The sequence below is a fragment of the Grus americana genome, chromosome 1 (genome assembly GCF_028858705.1).
Source record: "Grus americana isolate bGruAme1 chromosome 1, bGruAme1.mat, whole genome shotgun sequence".
Classification (NCBI taxonomy): Eukaryota; Metazoa; Chordata; class Aves; order Gruiformes; family Gruidae; genus Grus; species Grus americana.
Genome location: NC_072852.1, coordinates 131,286,290 through 131,308,577, shown reverse-complemented (window position 1 = coordinate 131,308,577; position 22,288 = coordinate 131,286,290). Strand labels below are relative to the sequence as shown.

The following is a 22,288-nucleotide window of genomic DNA, read 5'->3' as shown; positions in this document are numbered from 1 at the left end:
TCTATAAGACCACCCACACGTACGCCCTAGCGGTGCGTTTTTATCAGCCCCCCGCCCCAGGGCCTCCCCTCAGCGGCCCCGCACCACCCTCAACCCACGACCGTTACCCGGCGGCAGGCGCAAAGCGCCCTCCCGACGCCGCGGCCCCGCCCCGCGCATGCGCACGCTTCTCTGGCGGCGCCGGCGCACGCGGAGAGGCCGCTGCAGCAGGCCCGGTTGCATCACCCGGCGCGAGGGCGACCGGGGTCCTTCTCAGGGCTGCCCCGCGGCGCGCCTGAGCCGCTCCCGCTCCGCGGCGGATCCGGCAGCGGCCTCGCACAACCCAGCGCGGCGGATCCCTGAGCCGGGCGTCTGTCCCCCGGCCGGCGGGTGCCGGGCTGCGCGCCGGCGGCCCCGAGCGGAGCCGGGGGTCAGGCGGCTGCGCGAGTCTCCTCTCTTCCTTTTCGGGCCAAGATGGCGGGGGATGAGGCGGGAGTGACTCTGGGGCAGCCGCACCTCAGCCGGCAGGACCTCGCCACCTTGGTGAGACCCGTCCGCGGGGCGCCCAGGGGACGGGGGCAAGTGGCCGCGGGCGAGGACACCGAGGGGCAGCGGATGAGAGCGCCGGGGCCGGGACGGCCGGGCGGGCCGTTGGGGGGGCGGGTGGTGGCGGCGGCGGCGCTCGGAGGCTGAGGGGATCTGTGCCTCCCTCCAGGCCCCGCCGCGGCCGTTGTGGCCGGTGAGGTCTGAGGGGTCGCAGAAGGCCGTGGTGCTGCGGGGGGGCCGAGTTGCAGCACGCCGGGGCTGGGGGAAGGGGTGGATGGAGGTAGGCGCGGGGCAGAGCGGCGGCGCTGGGAGCAGGTCAGGCTGGTCGCAGCGGGTTTGGGTTGCTTGGGTGAGGCGCTTCGCTTGCTGTTGAGGTGAGTCCGAGGCTCGGGGGGTTGGCGTCCTGGCTTTGCGAGTGAAGCTCTTGTGAGACAGCGCTGGAGACGTGCAGTTTTTCCCTTGTAAGGGCTGTCCTGCTTAGTGGTGTTAAAGACTCTTCTCTCTCTGAAGTAGGACCATAAACTGGCGCTCTCTTTCCTCAGAGGGCTAGATGGATTGGTTGCCAGCCCTATCTTGGTTGGTCTACCGAGAAAATTTTCTTGAGTACCAAGAAAATTAGTTGCAGTGGTCTCTTGCTTTGTTAGTTTTGCCTAGTAAATGTCTCACTTATTACACATATATGCAGACAAAACCAGTTGAAAACCCTATTGCTGCCTTTTGGTGTTCAGCAAGCTAGAAAAGCTTATTTGTCTTTCCAGTAATAATGTTCGAGATTTTTGGGGTTTGAGCACAAGAATTCTTTTTGTGCTATAGCTAAGCATGTTGAGATTCTGTAGTGAAGCATCTTAGTAATTTCAGAAAGTTTCTTTACTTCCTTTCATTGTTGACCATGGCGTTTACCAGTCAGAAAGAGCACAGATAGGCCTAGTTGGGTGGTCAGTGGGAATTACCTTTAAAGTCTGTTCTGTACTTTTTCAGTTGGTCCTTATACGCTTGTAGTTGACTGGAGCTTATAGCTGAACTTAGCCTTTTACCAGTCTTAAGAAAAAATTGCATGCTTGCATAATTGTGTGCACCAGGAACAGTTCCTCTGATGATGGGATTTACATCATGTTTACCTGCTTATCACCCTACTAGATGCTGCCATCTGCAGGTCATATTCCCATTGTTGATTTCAGTGCATGTAGTCATTTTCCGTTAGATATACAAGAAATACAAATTTAGTTGCCTGTGTTAGGTGGACAAAACTTGGTTTGTATTCAACTTGAATATTTTATTAATCTAATATTTGATAATAGAATGAGGGAGCTTACATTTCATTGTACCTGCGTGTAACAGTGTAAACAATATATGATTTAATGGAAATGTGTGTGTGTTATTTGTATTTTAGCAAAATATTTATACCCTATCCTGCACTGAGGTCTCTTTTGGCATTGTGACTCTGCTTAATCTGAGCAGCTCATCCATATGAATTCAGTTCAGGATGGAAATTAACTGTGTAAACAGTTTCAAAAATGGTACAGAGGAACATTTCAGTGGCTTTCAACATTTGTCCAGTATTTGCACAAACAGCTTTAAAAAAACCAAAATAACTCAGAGTTGTGTTTTTAACTATATGAAATGTATTTGTAAGCGTTTTGATTTGCTAGGTGCTACCAGTAGGTTCATGCAACAGTCTGTTTAGGCCAGCAGAATTTTTGTCTGGAACCTAAAGCAGCAATAACAGTATTTGAGGAAAAAGTAGCCATTAAAGAAAAAAAAAAAAAAGAAAAAAACCCAAACAAAAAAAAAAACCCAAACAAACAACAAACCAAAATTCAGTCCATGGCACTAATGAAATCTCTGGACCTACTGACTCCAAAGTGTTAGTTGTAATTATATATTGACTATAATGGAACCTTATACCAGTTAAACAATTGTCTATTGACAAACCTTTGTTTGTAAAACATGGGTGCAACTCACTGTGTAGCCCATGGAAAGTTAATTTGAATTTACCTATTGCATAATTTAAGTTTGGGGATAGGTAAGGGGTGTTTTGAGTTTCTTTTTTTGAGCTTCTTTTGAGACTTTTTGGTTTGTTCGCTTCCATCTTTAACACCTTGCAGCCTATACTGATTTACAACCAGTGTTTTGATTTACAACCTATACTGATTTACAAGCAAGATTTTGTTCACTTTTTGTCCTATTTCATATACTTAAGAGATTGGAATGCATATCTAGAATTATTTTAATGATCTCGGTTGGATTTTGCTGACTAGAACTACTGGATAATTTTTAAGAAAATACATATAGTACTCTCTAAACATTTAGATACAAGAAGAATAAATTCTAAAATCTCCCTCATACAGGATGTTACCAAGTTGACGCCTCTTTCACCAGAAGTCATCAGCAGACAAGCAACAATTAATATAGGTAAAAACAAACTTCTAAAAAAGAGGGGTGCCTTAATGTGACTAGTGCTCATGCAATAGCATGTGGTACCTATGTGAGAACATTTTTAAGAAATTGTTACTGAAACAGACAGTGATATACTGGTTTCATTACAAATTTTAGCAAGGTGCAGGAAGAGTCTTGTCATACCCTTTTAACTTGAAAAGCACTGATTTTACTTGAAGAATACTATTGAATGAAGTGGGGAATAGTTGCTAAAGCAAAGTTTATTTTATCTTAAAATTAAGCATTGAAGTTAATTTCATGAAAATACAAAGTTCTGTCCATTGGGATCTCAGTTGAGAATCTTGTTTGTTTTAGCGAAAATGATCATAAAATCCATACACGCTTCTGATGGGAGCTCTGGACTTAATGGCTATGGAGAGTTTGGGGTAATTGTGTTGATCATAATGGAACACTGCACAAAATAAAAAAATAGTTTATTAACAAACATTTGTTTTTAAAACACAGGTACAATTGGCCATGTAGCCCATGGAAAGTCGACAGTAGTCAAAGCTATATCTGGAGTTCATACTGTCAGATTTAAAAATGAACTGGAAAGAAATATCACAATCAAGCTGGGTTATGCTAATGCAAAGGTGAGTCATTACTATAAATTTAGCAAATATGTTGCTAATAAATTTCAGGATGAATGTAAGCTTATAAGTAACTAACCCTTGATGAATTAAACTTTTTCTCAATTTTTAAAAATTACTTACAGATTTACAAGCTGGATGACCCAAGCTGTTCCCGGCCAGAGTGTTACCGATCCTGTGGAAGTAGTACCCCAGATGAATTCCCTACAGATATTCCTGGCACCAAAGGGAACTTTAAACTAGTCAGGTAACTGCTGTAAAATGAATAGAATAAATTGTGTTTACTTCCTTTTACGTAACTGAAAATAGTCAGGATTGAGCTGCAAGCTGAATGTATTGTTATGGCAGACTACGTGTTCTTAGGTGCTGGGCACCCCTCATCTAAGGTATCATCTAAACTGCTTTGTTTTTATTAGTTGTGACGCACAGTCCACGTAGAGCACAACTGTGTCTTCTGTCCTCAGGTATTTGCCGGGCTCTGAAGTGGATTTTTTTTTTTTCTGCTATTAATATAAGTATATTTTAAAGCCACTAGAATGAGAACTAATGTGGGTCTCACAAATGCATCTTTAAAATTCCTTTCTGGAAGGTGACCTTTGTTAAACTTTTTCTTCCTAGAAGCAGAAAAGTTTTCAAAGTTCTTAAACTTGAATATATGAAAGCCTGATGCTTAATGTGAGATCAGGCCTGTAACTGGAGGCCAGGTGTTCTTTATTTACTTCATTTCCAGTAAAGCATAGCATGGTTATTATGCAAGCATAGTAACCACAACAGTTGTTACTTGGGTCTTTACAGTGATTGCTCAAGTGAAGGTAGTCAAAAAGACTGCTGTATGACCAGATTCCTAGTTCATGCTTATGTAAAAAATACACATAGTGCTGTAATCACGTATTTCCTTCCTTTCCTCCGATTCCCATTAGAGCACTTGTTCTAACAGTAACTTCTGTTGGAGTGTGACAGTCATGGAGCCATTGTTAAACTATTGGTTAAAGGCTTTGGATTCTTTATCTTACTATTTATTTGCTTACATGAGATTTCTAACATTGTTAGCGAAGCAGCAATTCAGTCCCTTGCTTTTTGGTGGCATGCTACCAGGAAACAAGGATTCTTCACTGAATAGGTTCAGGCAAGAATGTAGTGACTATTATGATCTGCACAATAAAATCGTAAGGGTGGAACTAAGAGCTGTTGTCTCTGTAGATAAATCTTTGAAGTGAAGTGCAATTATAACTGTGTAATTAAAGACGCATAATTTTCTAATATCGGAGAATGTGAGACATCTTTTAAAAGATATAAGATAAATCCTGTTTTGTATGGTGTGGGGTTTTTTTGTTTGTTTGTTGAGGTTTTACAAGTAAATCTGTGAAATACTAAAGCAGTATCTAATACGGGTATGTGATATTGAATCTTAAAACTCAGAAAAACTATTCAGTAGCCATTCAGTATTCTTTGTGTTCTTTTAGAACTTTTTTTGAAAATACTTTTAAGGTATTACTTCTCAGCGTCTGTCTTGAAATGTTTGTTTCTCTGTTTTAAGGATACTTCTAACTTTCGTGTCTGCCTAACTACTCAAATCAGTCAGATAAATTGTTGATAATTGGCTTTTGGACTTCTTTTTAACCTTCTTCTACAACAGGCATGTCTCTTTTGTGGATTGTCCTGGGCATGATATTTTGATGGCTACTATGTTGAACGGTGCAGCAGTAATGGATGCAGCTTTACTGTTGATAGGTAATGATTGCTACACAAAAGGAGAGCTCTATCTTTTAATATCATGAAGCAACTTTGTATGGTTTTTAAAATTTATTGGGGCAGGGTGATTATGCCAAGTGAATGCTTTTGAGATGTGTTAAAGAAAATAAAGTGATGCTACAATGAAAATGTACCCTAACAAGCTGTTAAAAAAAAAATCACTATATATACTTATTAGTCTGGTAGCTGTCCCAATTGATTGAAGATTAATTAGGTAAGATGAAACCTTGTAGTGGTATAGTACTTACTCTAAAATTTATATAATTTTATGGAAGTAGATTAGCTACAGGTACATTTTGAGTTTCTGTTTCTGTGAAGCTTCAGTTTGCTTTAAATACGTAGCCTTTGCAATATAAGAGAGTCCACAAACTTCAGTGCGAACAGTAAACCCAGACGAATATAAGCAAAATCAAGGTACAGGAGATTTATCTTGATTTAGACAATCTGATGTCTGAAAACCTAAAGGATGGAATAAATCAAGTAGACCCAAGTTAGCTGTCAGTGTCTTTGGAAATTTTAGATCTGTGTTTCTACTGGGAGCAAGTAGAATGGGGGAACCACTCTGGCAACCTCTCATCTGTCATATATTGTGTGGATGCTACAGCCAGCCATTCTGGGGAAGCATAGGTGCTTATTAACTTGGATGCTTCACCTGTAGCTTATTGAGAGGTGACTTTTTTTTTTCATTTTTATAAAGATACAATGGAAAGTAGATGTCCTAACTGTAGGAGTTTTGTCTGCCTTTATAGTTTCTATATTGCAGTCACTTTTTTCTTCTTTCAGCTGGTAATGAGTCATGCCCTCAACCCCAGACCTCAGAACATCTAGCTGCTATAGAAATCATGAAACTGAAACACATTTTGATTCTACAGAATAAGATTGATTTAGTGAAGGAGAGCCAGGCTAAAGAACAGTATGAACAGATTCTTGCATTTGTACAAGGTAAGTTTTCAACAGCAGAAATACAGTTAGTGGTGGAAATTCTTCAGTGCTGGGACATGGACATAGTGGTTTTCTGTACGTTTATAGAAAAGCTCCTCTTACTTAGATGATGCCAGTGTACATAGTCCATTAATCTCAAAAACAGACCTTTGGAGTTGTGCTTCTTAGCTGTTTCAAACTGCTTATGTACAATAGTGTTATGGCTGTTGGTCAGAGCTCTTGGTGTAAAACTAATAGCAATAGCTCTTGTCTGCTAGCTTTCACTGAATTTGTGGTTTCTTCTTGCTATTGTCTCTTCTTGGATTGTTTCTTTGCTAGAGATTGTACTGTAGTTTTAGTGCAGTGCAGTACTTGTTAGGGGCACCTTGTAGGTATAAGTGCCTTAGTTACTTTTATCTAATCACAAAATATTGATCTCTCATCTCTCTCAGTCTGGTTCAGAAAGGATTATCCTACTCTATCCGTGAAGTTCTGCTCAGCTTTAGTCTAGTGCTTTGAGCTTCATCTTTCCCAGGAGCTTCCACTGTTTTCCCTACTTATCTGCTTTAGCTGGGGTATATGAAAAGCTGCAGAGGTAGATTGTCACCATCAAAAGTAGCAACGGGTCTCTTTTTTTTTTTTTTTTTTTCAGTTCAGAATTGTTGCCTCACAGAAGCTGTTAGTAATGGCTATGTCAGAGTGGCTTGATGCGTAAATTTGGAATTGTTTGCAAAAACTGGAGTTATTGCAAGAAACATAGATGTAATTAAAACTAATAATATTTAAAAAGCCTTGATATCTATGTAAATCCTTCCATAAAATTAGGATTTTTCCAACATATATATTTGTATTGCAAAACTACAAAAACATAGATCATAAAATTGATAGGAATTTTAGTTCGTCACAATGAAATCTGACCGTAAAATTAATACTGATGTATCAAATACTGAGATGGAAATTATCTTAAGAATATTCTGATCACAATGTAAGAAGTGAATTCTCCCTTAGAGCAGAAGATTATCTTGCACAGTGTTCAGAGAGCAACTGTAAAGCTCCTCAGTACACAATTATCCAAACACAACACAACTGCCTTGAAAAGCAGGTCTGGCTGGTTTGAGCTAAAATGTTGAAGGGAAGGATAAATGCTCTGGTACTCACTGCTTTGGGAAATACATATAAAATGTGCCTTGAAATTCATTAGTATTTTTAACAATGACAGAACACTTGCTCATGTTGCTGTAAATACTATATTAAGGCTTGATGTTGAACCTGATTTTGTTTTAGGTACAGTTGCAGAAGGAGCTCCAATAATTCCAATCTCAGCACAGCTGAAATACAACATTGAGGTAGTTTGTGAGTATATAGTGAAGAAAATCCCAGTCCCTTTGCGAGACTTCACATCTGAACCAAGGCTTATTGGTATGTAAATGCTTAGGTCTGGCCTTTCATGGCTAACCGTTTCCTGTATGTGCCTACACTTGAAATAGCATGTTGCTAAATTCTCTAAAGAGGTAGATTTAAAAGGAGCATTTAGTGTGCTCTTCTTTTAAAACTTGCATGTTTTCTGAGGGCTGTCTTGTTTCTTCATAGCTAATTCCTACAGTTAAATCTATTTGAGGTAATTGCTGGGTTTTTTGTATATTCTATGTGTATGACAGCACTAAAATGCAATAAAGATTAAAAACTTACCCATGTCTTAAAACATTCCTGTAGTTTCTATGAATTTAAATTTGATTTAACAAAGTACTGACAAACTGTTGAATTTGAAAATTAAATTATTTCCATGAAAATCTGACAGGTAGCCTGGTTAGATTTTCTGTGTTAAGAGTCCTGTCTCCTGGAAGTCTCAGGATTTGTCCAGAATATTTTGAAATTCAGTTCCACTACAATGAATCCATTTGTTTGCTTTCCCCCCCAAAAAAAACCCCATGGAAGACCTACAAAACATATGTTCAGAAGGCATAAAAATTGACTGCATTAAAACAAGGGTACAATATCCATAGTTGGCATTGTGAATATTGAAGGGGCTTTTTTAATATAGTTGATCATTGCATTGTGTTTCAGGTACTGATATTTAACTTAATTTTTGCTATCCAGAAACCATTTAAAAGGCCATTTATGTATATGAGCAGTTTAAATGGTTTTGAGAACAAAATCAACTATATACTTAAAAATTCAGAATAAAATACTCATCATAATTAAGAGATAACACTAAAATATGTTTTATAATATTTAGAAATATGTGTATACCTTATTAAGAATAGGGAAGCAAAGTTGCTAAAGAAAAGCACTAATTCTTTTAAAAACTGATCTTAAATATAAACGTGGTTATGGTCTATTCTTTTCAGTAATTAGATCTTTTGATGTCAACAAGCCTGGCTGTGAAGTTGATGACCTTAAGGGGGGTGTAGCTGGTGGCAGTATTCTAAAGGGTGTTTTGAAGGTAACCTTTTCTCTCTCTTGTCTGTATATTTGTAATGATAGTAATGAGTAGAATTTTTCCATGCTTAGTACAAAATTAATGTTGATAATTGAATGGTTTTTAAACTAGAAAACAGTCAGATAGCACCCATCCATTCTGTCTGTGCCTCAATTTTATTTTCCTGTTTTAAAATATCAGAACAAGAAACACTGATTTTTATTTTTTATATGTATTTTTGTTACCATAGTCTTAACTTTTGCTAATAATTATACTGATTTCATTGCTTACAAAAATTGAGGGAGCTATTTTTATTTTTTTTCAGTCTTATCACTTTTGCTTGCTGAATTACTGGGGGGAAAGAGGGGACCAAAAGAACTTTAAAGGTACCCCTGAAGTGTGTGTGGGTTCCCACAGGTCCCACTTCCCCATTTAAGTATTTTGTGTATTTTGATTTTTTTTATTTTCCTTGTGGGATGCTGTCAATAGGTGGAAACTTTAAAAGTTGCTCTGTTAGGCTGGAAACCAAACTACATCTTTGAACATTTATACAATTTGTATTTTCTTTGTCTTGCAGTTTATTGATGCTGATCAGTTACACCAATTGAATTAACTCTTTTTTTCTCAGTGCTGTAACATTTCTAAATCAAATGTCATTTTAAAAAATTAAAATTTAAATACTGGAATTAAAGCTGGTAAATATCCTTTGCTAAAGCAGTTTTGTAAATTGTATTGAAGAGAAAATCAGTTGTTACGTTGGCTGTAAGACACAGAGCTTTCAGCATTGTTCAATTTGCAGTAAAAAGTGCAACAGAAGTCCTAGAAATTCTACAGTAGCCCAGAACCACGGACTTGTATAAATAGTAGATCTTGGGATAAATAGGTCTTATCTGTGACTAGTAGTTAGCTTTATGTTCCTGTGAAACAACCAGTTAATCACTTTTTCACTTTTGTAATTAGGTGGGTCAGGAAATTGAGGTGCGGCCTGGCATTGTGTCCAAGGACAGTGAAGGAAAACTCATGTGCAAGCCGATCTTTTCCAAAATTGTGTCCCTCTTTGCCGAACACAATGATCTGCAATATGCTGCTCCAGGAGGTCTTATAGGTAAGAATATTCTCTAATGAAAAGATTTATTTCTTCATGCTTATTGAAAACACTTGGTTTCATTCAACAATTAATCTCAGTGTAGTAAACTAAAAGGCTATGAGCAATTTCAGATAATTCACGTATGTAAAGAGAGACAGCATGGGTGTGAAAAGTAGACATTTAATAAATAAATAATTTTCTTGACTGTCACTGGCCAACGCAGATCAAAGTGCGTTGTTAATTGTAGTGGCTTTAACAGTAGAATATTTCTTCATCTGTTTAGACAGAGCTTACAGTCTTGCTGACATTCTGAAAGTGCTGTCCAGGTAATAGGGAATTCCTACTACATTCTCAGTTTGTTGTTTTTAGATCTCCTTCAAATATTTTAATACATATATGTGACAGCTACCTTCCAGTTACTCCTTGTGCCTTTCCTTGTGTTGTAGGTGTTGGAACTAAGATTGATCCAACTTTGTGTCGGGCTGACCGAATGGTGGGCCAAGTTCTTGGTGCAGTTGGAGCACTGCCAGAAATATTTACAGAGCTAGAAATTTCCTATTTCTTGCTGAGACGACTATTAGGTGTGCGCACTGAAGGAGACAAGAAAGCTGCAAAGGTCTGTACTCCTTTTTCAGTCTTTGCTGATTTCTCTTCTTGTGCTAAGTTTTATTAGTATATGCATTCTTTGATCTTACCTAGTAGTTTTGTCTTCCTGTTCATATACGCTTGTCACTGAACTTACGTGTTTTTTAAATATTGTAGAAGAATGCTTTTCAGAGGAGAAGGCATTCATATCAGAGTCGTGTAAAGTAGCATTAAGTATTTATGTGTCCTGGAGTTAGGTATTCTTCTAAACATACTCAATAGTTGTTTTCCTTTGCCGTTGGCCTATTAATTTGTGCAATAATTAGTTTTATACACGTACTGATCTACTTACTACTTACCTGGTTTTTGTAGATTCTCTCTCTGAAAAACATTTTAAAGTTAAGTATTTTTGAAACACTCTAGTTGAAAAGAAACTGAATTTGATGCACAGCACAGTCTCATGTTCCGTGGTCCTTTTTACACAAACTAAAAGGTTGTAGTTTTCCCCGTTAGCATTAAAATCTATAAACTGCTTCATGCAACAGTAAGTTCAGTGCTTCAGTGCTCTCTTTATCCTGTGAAATGAATTATTTTTTGAGAAATCATTTTGATGTATCTAGGCCTAAGGGAGATGAGAATATCCAGATTATTGTTATGGTATAACTTTCCAGTTTATAGCAATATCTGAGACTGGTTTTGCTTTTCATACAGTATGTGCAGTCTTCAGTATCTTTCATAGAAAACGCAGAGAAATCCCAAGAAAGTATATCATACCAAGAACCTGCAGTACTACAGGGACAACATATTTACATATTTGTCCTTTCACCTATAAACTATCCACTGACACTGTTGTGCATGGTTTGTGTGATATTTATAGTTTTTGCATTTCTCAGCTATATCTTTTTGTGGCAGCTAGGTAGTAGACAATACTCAATATTGTCTGTGGTATATTTTTTAAGTACTAAAGCTTATGTTTCAGAGTTTTATATGTCTGTCTTCAGGTGCAAAAATTATCGAAGAATGAAGTTTTAATGGTAAACATAGGATCCTTATCTACTGGAGGGAGAGTCAGTGCAGTAAAGGCTGATTTGGGGAAGATCGTGCTAACTAACCCAGTGTGCACAGAAGTGGGAGAAAAAATTGCCCTGAGTCGAAGAGTTGAGAAACACTGGCGGTAAGTTAGTGCTAAATTGGTAGAGTGCCTTGTTGTTATATTGCTAACAAAAAAATACATGGATCTGATTTTGCTCTAGAATAGGTAATTGTATGTCTGTTTTTAAAATTCCTCTGGATTCTCCTAAAACATTGACACCATTATTGTGGGATGTTTTGTTTTATTTAATTTCTAGCCTCTTAAAAGCAGCATTATAGTGGGTAGATGTCGATTACTTAAAAGACAAGGAAACATGTGAGGTTCATGGTTTGTTGCCAGAACAGCCATGCTTTAGTTGAGCTAAAAGTAGACTATCTTGGCAGCACAGTTTGAAAATTCTAGTAATGCTGAGCCAAAGCTTGTCTTATACACACCTAAGTTAGTGATGTTCAACCTGTGGAGCTGTATGCGACTTCTAGCACAACCTTGAAGTAATAGCTGGGGAATGGAGGAGGGACACTCTAAGGTTCAAGTATTTTATGTACTATGAGCAGAGAGGGGGGGAAAAAAAAGTATCAACTGGATTAACCCATTCGAATTAGAACTATAAAATGGCCAACTGCACAGAAGCATCTGGAGGCTGAAAATGATGAGCAGAATTTGATGATGATCCTCTTTAAGCTTGATGCCATACTTCTCTTTAGATGATTATGCATACCGTACCTATTTACGCATTCCATAAGACTACATGAGTATCATAAGGGTATTTAGATTCATTGACCCTGCACAGCTCCTGTAGTATGAGGAGAAAGTGTAAGGGAACGTAGCCATTCATACAAGAAGTCCCTACTGCATGGAAAAAAAAACAAGCTGTAAATATCTATGGATGTGTGTTTCTTTTTCAGGTCAACAGGAAAGTGTAGATGAGAATTCAGTGCTTGCTGTCTCGGAGCTAGCTGACAAATTAGGAAAGAGATTATTCCCTGAAAAAAAACCCCAAGGAAAATATAACATCTCTTGAACAGGAGGGAGGGAAATGAGAGAGAGAGAGAGGAAGAAAAAAAAAAGACGATGACTAGGACCCAAGTTAAGGCAGAGAAAGCAAAAGGAAGAGGAGAAACTATTTATATTGGAAATGACACTTTTTGAGCTATAGACTGACAGCCTGTGTAAATTTTAATCTGAGTTTTGTTATTTCTCTAGATTACTTCCCACTTGAAAAACATGACCAAATTTTGTCAAAAAGCCCACTTCTTTCTGGTTTATGGGGTGGACAAGTAGTGGCAGCCTGCTGTAAAGATCCTGTTATTAAAAAATTACCTTCTGTGCTGTATCAAAAGGACAAAGGGATAACATAAAGAAACTGAAAGTTGGGAAAAGAGGCAAACTGGGAAGAGCAGTATAATAAAATCCAACTGGAGTAAAGATAACATACGGTTGGTACTGTGAAAAGGAACTGGTAGCCTGAGGCAATGGAGTACTGAAAAGATGGAAGAAAGTGAGAAAACAAGAGATGAACAGGAGGTATGAAGTAGCAAGTAAATATATAGAAGCATAGACGTTAAACAGCAAATGGCCAAGCAAACAGGATACACTAGTGATTCCAAAGAACAGTGAATTCAAAGGTGGATTAATTAAAGCCTATGGATATGATCCCAAAAAGTGGGAAGTGCTGGGCTAATATACTTCAGTTCCTTTTCTGGTGTCCAGAGGCAGGCTCTGCTGCTTAGCAGAGTAAATTGAGATATACATGTGTTCCTGAGTATCTCCCTGCCAGAAATTGGAAGCTTTTTAAAGGCAGTTGTACGAATAACATGGACTGTCTGCTCATTGTGGAAATGGACATAATGTTATCTTCTTTTTAAAAGTGTATTTTTCTGAGGCAACAGTGACCTATAAAAGGGTCCTTAATGTTATTGAATATAAATAGTAGAACTTACCTGAGAGTTGAGTTACCTTTATACATTACATGTTCATTGAGAGTTACAGCTCTGTTTATAATCTTACTGTCATCTTGTCTGAATTTTCACATTTTCATTTCTATTTGAAAGTAATGCAGCACTGCAAGCGTAGGTGAAAGAGATCAAGCTGAGAATAGATTTACAGCCCACCAGCACAACATAAGTTACAACACTTTCAGATTTTTAGTTTCCTGTTCAAAGGTACATCCTTAGCTGATTACAAACATAGAAATGTTCTCTGTCCCTCATCCTTTTTTACCATTTCCACTAACCAATCAGTCTTAGATCTTGTAGGATATTTTAGGTGGCAGAGAGGTGGAGAAAATTCAAAATGTGAGAACTGAAGGCATAGGAATGACAGAAGGATGTTGATTTATCCTCAATATTTCTGACTACTATTAAAAGTAATATAAACTGGTTTTCTTTTTGCAGTTTAATTGGTTGGGGTCAAATCAGAAGAGGAGTGACAATCAAGCCAACTGTTGACGATGACTGAAGAACAAAAGAGAGTGCTTCATTTTTAAAGATGAAGTGCCTATTTCTATTTTGGAGGGGGTATATTTTCACAGTGAAAGTGGAAGCTGTGCAAACATTATCTTTGAGTTGTATGGCTGTCCTTGTACATTTGATTGAATTTTACCCTCTTACTAAAATACTAGTCACTATCACCATTAAAAGTGTAAAAGAATTGGCGTAGAAGTGGGTTTAATTATCCACATTTTAGTAGAAATTAATTGTACATGTCCCATGGCATGTCTAATTTATGTTATTTTGTGTTTCAGACATATCTGTTTAATATCAGTCAAGCCAGCCCCAGTGTAACACACAAACCATAAATCTGGTATTGAAATAAAATATTGCTTATTTTCATTAATTAATACATTTTTTTTTTCTGAGTAACAAAAGACTGTGTTGATTGTTCAACCAGTACAAGAATTAAAAACAAAAAAACCAAACTCTCCTTGGAGACTAGTACCCTTTGTGCACAACATCTCGTTTTGTTTAGACAGCTGTTCACAGCAAGAACTTTCTTCCTTAGTTTTTATGGTTCTGAGGTTAGGGTTCTAGCTGGATTACACTTTGTTAATTAGGATGGCAATGTTCATAGAATCATAGAATCATAGAATGGTTTGGGTTGGAAGGGACCTTAAAGATCATCTAGTTCCAACCCCCCTGCCATGGGCAGGGACACCCTCCACTAGACCACATTGCCCAATGCCCCATCCAACCTGGTCTTAAACACCTCCAGAGATGGGGCATCCACAACCTCTCTGGGCAACCTGTTCCAGTGCCTCACCACTCTTAACAGTAAAGAATTTCTTTCTAACTTCTAATCTAAATGTTGACTGACTTAAATTTGTCAGTTTTATTGTTATAAGGAGTTTTGGTTAAACCCCCAGAGAAAAACTACAAGTAAACTGGATCTGAACTGGCAGTACTGGTTTTTACCTTATTTTAGAATGGATTTACAAAAAGAATGTGATTAATTTGAAACCTCGGTGTTTTTCATCGTGGAATTCTGTGTGAGTGACCTGAGGGCTCTTTATACAGTAAGAGTAAATGACTTATTTCAAAGGTATACTGAGCAAATACTAGCTATGATCTTGAACTGTAAAATACCTGGGAAAGGCTGCAGAAGGAAATGATCAGGGTGTGGCGGTGGTGTGGAATTCAGAATGAGGAAAAAGGTGTAAAACCATTTTTGCTTAGCTAGCCTGAATCACACTCCTCAGAGGGAAAACAGAATGTAATAAACTTGCTGTAGGGTGCTAATACTTTCATCCATTTAGGTTTAACTTCTTCGTTTGGACTAATGTACATAGTTCTAGGTATTTTATATACTAGAGTACTTAGCAAGTCCTGCTACTTTCCATATTTTCATACAAAGTACTGTGTTCATTTTCAAAGCCTGTTTTCAGTCATGTTTAATATCTTCAAGGGCATTTTGAAGGTAAGTACCGTTTCACTCATGAAAATGGACTTCGATGAAGCAATTGAATTTTGTTCCCAATTTTTGCATTGTATTTTGTTGCCTTATTCCATCTACATTCCTGTACTCAGTTTCTCCATTTGTAAAGTACTTCTACCTCGCATGGCATTGACAGTAAACACACTAATTTTTGTATAGTGCTTCTCCTTTTTAAAAGAGTTAGCTATAGTTCTTCCTGATTCTCCTAGTACTTGACCGGTATACAGTCTTAAATGTGTCTGTTTCAAAGACTGCATCTTCCATGCTTTGAAAGCTCATTTCTGTAACTGAATTCCAGGAACTTGGATAAACTTCTGTCTTACCCAGTTTGGGAGCATGAGGGTGAGCGCAGAAGAGAAAGGAAGCTACCACAGAGTGCCAGGATGACACCACCACCAGGGTGAAATCCAATCAAAAGGGTTCTTTGTAAATGCACTGAATGATGATACAGACATGCTGAAATGCTTCTGAGAAATTTGTTAAGCACCTGTAGGCATTTTTAGGCATCCAGATATCTTGGAGATTAGGCCTTAATCTCTTGATCTACAGTTTAAAAAATAAAAAGTGCCATGATGTTTCCAAAACACTTCATGTACTCCTTCACTTGGGTAGGTAATAAATGCAAAGTACTAGTATTGTCCTAGTGCTAGGATTAGTAGCCAGCCTTATGTCCTGCCAGCTAAATAGCCCTAGGTCATTACTTAATCTAAAACATGATTAGATACTGCTGTAGTTTGATCTCAGATTTATTAGGTAGGTATGTATTACCAGTAACGTCAAGAAGTGCTTTATGAAAGGGCTTTGTTCCCTCTGAAATGTTAAGTAATACTTTATTTTTCTGACCGTGTGTGGAGAAACTGGTGAGAACTAAAGAGAGAACAGAGGCAATGAAGTGCCAGGGTGGTGAATTTTGCTTCTGGCCCGTTCTTGCATCAGCCTGCTTTCACAGTGGCTCTTCCAGGCTGGGCTACGGGTTTTCAGCAGCTGCAGCCCTCTCTCAAGGCAGTTTCTTATATTCTGAACTGGTCTCCTCTTCTGATGGTGGACTTGGGTTTGTTATCCGTGCATGTATGCTGTGTCATGCAGAAGAGAGTTGCTGAAGAGTGGGATGGTTGTTAGAGAATCACATGTCTGACTCAAAGTCTGTTCCTGATCCTTCCCAAGAGAAGCAGGGAGGTTAGGAGCATGTATTGGTAGTCTGAGGTGTGAGCCATGATTTACATATGACATAAACAGTGTGCTGTGTATCCTATCACACCAGGGGTGGGGGACAGGTAAAGCACATAGTTCATTTTTGCCACCAAAATGTTACATATCCTCTAACTGGAAAGCTTTGACTCTGCTGGCATGAGTAAAGAATCATAGGAACATTTTGAGACTTCGATGAGTGCATGAAGCACATGACCCTGCAGCATCAGAGCACCACGTATGGACAACGTAAGCATAATGTATTGTCTGCGCATGTGTCTGTGTTCCCCCTCTCTGCATTCACTGAACTGTGATGCTGAGGTTTAGATGAATGATGGGAGAGAGAGAGATACCATGTAAACCTAAGGAAGTTGAAAATTACTTCGATTTTCTCGGCCAGAGTGAAAATGGTAACAAATTACTTGCAAGCGCTCTCACTTTACCAAGAATATGTTTCAGAGTGATGATTTTCTTTTATTTTTTTTACCCTTCATAGGTCAGATTTAGCTACCTGAACATCAGTGTGCAGTTGCATTTCAAATGGGATGGCTAGCCAGGGCACAAGTGTGGAATGGGCAGCTCTCGCACTCACCACGTGCTGGAGCGGTACCTGGATACAGTACGGCATCTGGGATGGCGCCAGTACCTACCCTTAGGTAACTGACTCTCTGCCAGTAATCTCTCAGAATTTGGTAACTGGTTTTAGGAGGGTGCTGGCATAGTGGTACCTCCTCGCTCTGGGAGGAAAGTATATGACCTCAATAAATATTTTGCAAAAGATTTCTGGTGTCTAAGAAACCTACCAGACCCAGTGTCTGTTAACTCAACTACAACCTGTTTTGTTTTTATCAACCTGTGATTGGTTCTGTATTAAAACTAATCAGAGGCACTGGCTGGCTGTCATACCAAGGTTTCGTAATGCTTTTTGGCTGGTTAGCTCAAACTAAACAAGCTACTTCAGAAAGAGTTCTCAATTATGTTTATCCATATCACAAATACTGTACTGCCCTGCAAACCACTCACAGTTAAAATTCTTAAACTAGGTTACCTAGTTTAAGAAATTAGATTTTAAGAAAGCAAAGGTGGACAAAACTTAAAGTAGTCCTTCACCTTAGTTTTTTGTAAATGTCGAAGGGGGTGACTGCTGTTCCACCTGATTTTATGCATGGACATGAGGTTATTAATAAAAGTGGATACTAGTATCCTATGTTTCTGATGGAACTGAAGTCAAGTTTAGAACTGAAGAGAAACTCTGGGAGGAAGGAGAGGTTGCTCTCCAAGGGCTGCCTGCATCCTCCCTGACCTAGAGTAGCTCTCCAGCGCCATGCTCTATACCTGGAGCCTGTGTGGCTAGAGATTGTCCAAAAGCAGGTTTTCCACTGAAGATAGTCCTCTGGGTTTCTTTTTTGAAATATTTCTGCTTCCCATCCAGATGAGCGTGAAAACCTTGTTAATGGACCAAAACATTTTTTAAAAGAGCAGAAACATGATATTCCAGACAGCAAGGGTCACATCTCTCCTTCGCAGTGAGGACTCACACCTCTCTTCCACATCCGCATATAGTGCTGAAGTCCTTGTTGCTCCGGGTACTGTGCTGGATTTTAATCCTCTGCACGTACGCTCTTCGTGGCACAGGACCTGCAAGAACTGTCAGGATGCTACAGGGATTTGGAGGACCGGTGTTCAGTACTGTGATTCTAATCTGGTGGAAATGCAACTTACTCCAAAGTGGAATGAACACCCACAGGAGAGCTTGCTCAGTTTATTCCTCTTTCTTTTCTCCCTTCCCTTTCTCCCACCAGTTCTCTATGTGAAAATGAAAGGTGAAAGTGATGCTGTTACTGCCCACGTCTGTTTGTGCAGGAGGTCTCCTTGTCTTATAGGCTAGCATCAAGTTACTAACAATGACAAAAGATGTAGAACTGTCTTCCCAAGGCCGTGTTCAAAGTTCTCTTACATTCAGATCTTGCTTCAGAAGATCTACTATCACCCACTACCTTAAATTTGCCGTAAAGTAAAATGTAGGAAAAATGCATTTACTGGAATCTTTAAAATGAAAGGTGGCCACCTTAATAACTTCTGTAGAAGCATGAACCTGCTAAAATAGGGAAATGTCAGCTTAATGACAACTGTGGTCATATAGCTGCTTTAGAGGAGCAGACGTCTGGGTTGCCGTTGAAGCTTGGACCTGTCCTGCTTCTGGATGCTTGTTCTACATACCTGTTGTATCGGCTCCAGTGCTTGTACAGATGCACAGTGAATCAGATGACGGAATGGGTTTAAAAAAACTTTTTTAAGAAATGAAAGGAGAGAAGCAGATGAAAGTCTTTTCTGTTGGGAGCTTGGATTTAAAATGAAGTTTCTATTATAAGGTTTCAGGTGACAGGGAATGTGGGAAATTCTATTTTGCTTTCTCCAGACAATAACCATGTTTCCTCAGATACCTAATGCACCTTAAGGCTTTGTATGTATCACCGCACTCTAGCTCCATTAAACTAATAATACATCCCAGCCTATGTGCATATATCAGTGCCATAGATCTATTAATTCACACTGATAACGCAGTTCGAGCTGCGATACTGTAATATTGTAATTCCAGGCAGTCAAAATGCAAGTCAACGATGGACAAAATAAACCCAAAACATCTCTGTGTTTCCCCAAATTCTGGCAGTCTCCCCTGCTTCATTATTTTTAGGAATTACTCTGGTGAGCTAATTAAAAAAAGAAGGCACCTTTACCTGAGAGTATGTATGGAGTATCTGCATTCTGGTTGGTTGTATAACGAGGAGGATTATATGAAGAGAACATCTCCCAGAGTTGTGGTGTTGTTGACACCCTAGGTTGGCTTTCAAAGCCCTGGTTTCACGAAAATGTGGGGAGAAAGTCATTATCTTCATTTCATATTGAAGTTTTCTCAAAGGCATTAGTACATATATTTACATTACTTACACTATTGCATAGAAATACCACTACCTCACTAGAAAAAGATCTGTGAATGGCTGTGCAGAAACTAAAGAGAATAATGGTGTGATGCAGAAAAGAGAGAAAGCTAAGAGCTTGTATTTGTGCATGATGCTTATTGAGGTTCATTCTTTGAAGAAACAGCCATAGAACACTGAGAGAGATATAAAGTCTTAAAAGGATGGGTAGGCTTAGACTCAACAAAAATGTAGGATGATGTTTTATTTGTTGTACTGTATACCTTAAGAAGAGAGTTTAGGAAAACTTGTAGTGCTTCTTTAACCACCTTGGCTCTAACATGCAAGATTAATTCCTAAAAGTAAAAGTTTAAGCTCTACATAATCACCAACCCCCTGTGGTTATATAGTGATGTATAAAGTTTGTTGCTGTAGAGGTTAAATACACCTAACGGTGGAGCAGGTTGCTATTCGGGTGAGCGGGTGGTTTCATAGTTTGTTTTTCCAAGAAGAGTGCTCTCCCAGCGTCTTACGGGGAACTCCTTTAAACTACCCAAAATAAATTGCAGCGGAGGGAAAAAACCAAGGGTGGTTAGTGGATCTGCTGGTTCCACGGTCGTTCCATTAGCCTCTGTCTCACCTTGTTTTCCCGGTTGGGGCACTGAGTGGTTTTGAACAGTCCAAGAGGGAAGGAGGTTTGACCTATCCTATGGTATTTTGTATTGGCTGTAGTTGAATTAAAGCATTGTTAAAGGATACAATACTGACTGAAGACATTGCTGTGCCAGGCTGCATTACTTCAGTATTTAAGAAGGCAGCATGATGTAATACATCATGCTTCTTTAATGCAAATAAGGAGATTATCTTGAGCAATGGTACAAAGTCAAGGTGCTGCGTCAGTAATTATTTCTGAGACTTCAGTATGTTTTTGGGAAACGCCATTTCCAGCCAAATCTGGTTTTATTCTAAAGGGGTGAAGCATCAATTTTCAATTAACATCTTTGCTGATTTTGTTCCAGTATATACAAAAGCCAAAAGCATTTTAAAATTATGTTTTTGTTGCATTAGTTTCATATCACCTTCAAAAGTGCCTTCCAGCTCACTGCTGGAAAAGGAGTTTCTACTGGTTTTCCGTGCTCAGTCACGTTGATGATAGCTTCGGTATTGCCTACGCGTAAGATTTCAACTTCTGCCCTCATCCTGTTCACAGCTGGTTTCCCCCCAGTGCTTCCGCTAGCGCCATGCCCCAGCTATGCGTGCCCCTGCCACTCCGGGTCACTTCTTGCTGCAAGGCCGGGGCTAAACATTCACAAAGCTTTGAGCAGCTGCCCTCTCTTTTATTATAACCACCACCACAAGAAGAATACATTGCCCAAACTGCTGGTTTCCAGAGCCTGTCACCTCCTGACCATACGATGGCGCTTGTGCATGCGTGATTATATCCAGTTGCCTTTTTACTGCAATCCCCAGACTATGGACACACTACTTGTCATTCATCAGTTTTTCCACTGCCATAATAATTTTGGCACAGCTGCCTTAACAGTTGATGTTCACTGACCGTGATGCTAAAATTACAAATATGCCCTGGCTTTGTATTGCTGCTCTTGTTTCTGTAAAGCTACATCTATACATGCACATGTCATTTTCTGTACATCTCCAGTCCATCTTACTAGAATAATTAAAGTGCTTGTTTTACACCCTTCCAGGCTAAATCCAGGTAAAATTAACATTGTGGAGAGTGTTTGGTATGCAGTGAATAATATTTCAGCTGTGGCAGTCAAAAACTGTATTTAAGGGATACAAGTACATAAATAAGTTCTCCTTTCTTACCTCAAAAGGATTAAATAACAAACAAGTCTCCTGACGTGGGCAGTGTGCGACAAAGAAGGAATAGGCAAAAGAGTTTTGGTGCCAAGGAACAGGAATCTTGTCAAAGGAATTACCTCAAACATTTAAATAAATACATATTCTTCAATGTCTTTTCTAAAATACAAGGAACTAGAACATCATACTCAAGCATGGCTGAAAATTGTAAAAATATTTTAGTTGAAATGATGTTAATATATATTTACTTGTGTTGAGGAAGTCTTCATTGAGAAATTTCAGGGTATGCATTTATAAAATACCAACTTTCCAGTTCAAGCAGTTGCTTTCTAAAGCCTAGTATACTTTTTCTAATATTTCAGTACATTTGAAAAAAATTAAGATTTGCAAATTAAGTCTCATGTTCCACAATTCTAAGGATTCAAATGAATTGGGGCACCTTTATTGTGTCTTTGTGGACATTTGTAAAAGGAACCTAAGATACTAGACACGATTCGTTATCTTATTTAGAAGGCCCCTTCCCCTGCCAAACATTACACAATTCTAGGTTTAGTTATTTCAGTGTATTTAGCTTACAATGGAGACCTGAAAAGCATTTCCTCCTGCAAATGTGCCTTAAGGTTCTCTGACTCATTTTTCTTCCTGCTTTTGCTTAATCATCTATTTGACTATGTAATCTATTATGAATCTCAAAATATTTCATTTGCAATGTAGTCCTAACTACTACATACAGAATTAAGTCACGTTTTTTTGCAAGTTTTCATTAAAGAAGCTTTTTTTACCTCGGTGACTAGCGTTGGGCATACGGAAGGAGCGTACTTTTTCTTTTGTACTTTTACCTGGCTACAGCCAAAAGGCTGTTGATAACATAAAGTTTAGCAAAAAAGTATTTTTCTTTCTTTAAATTCTTTCCCATTTATTCCTTTGGCAGTAACTGTATCCAACGTAACCCTTTATAAATCTAACATGGAGGCATACTTTTCACCAAAAAAGGTACGAGAGCATTAATTACTGCCTCCA

The 22,288-nt window shown here is 38.8% G+C and overlaps 1 protein-coding gene across 1 annotated transcript; it reads left to right on the top strand.

Moving 5' to 3' along the window:
- Positions 1 to 140: 140 nt before the first annotated feature.
- On the top strand, positions 141 to 14,239 carry EIF2S3 (eukaryotic translation initiation factor 2 subunit gamma). Its single transcript, XM_054829585.1, has 12 exons — positions 141 to 522; positions 2,874 to 2,937; positions 3,427 to 3,554; positions 3,677 to 3,798; positions 5,188 to 5,282; positions 6,087 to 6,245; positions 7,509 to 7,643; positions 8,573 to 8,667; positions 9,604 to 9,748; positions 10,177 to 10,346; positions 11,317 to 11,489; positions 13,802 to 14,239. The coding sequence occupies exons 1-12, from the start codon at positions 454 to 456 to the stop codon at positions 13,863 to 13,865; spliced, it is 1,419 nt and encodes a 472-aa protein (XP_054685560.1). The 5' UTR covers positions 141 to 453; the 3' UTR covers positions 13,866 to 14,239.
- Positions 14,240 to 22,288: the final 8,049 nt, after the last annotated feature.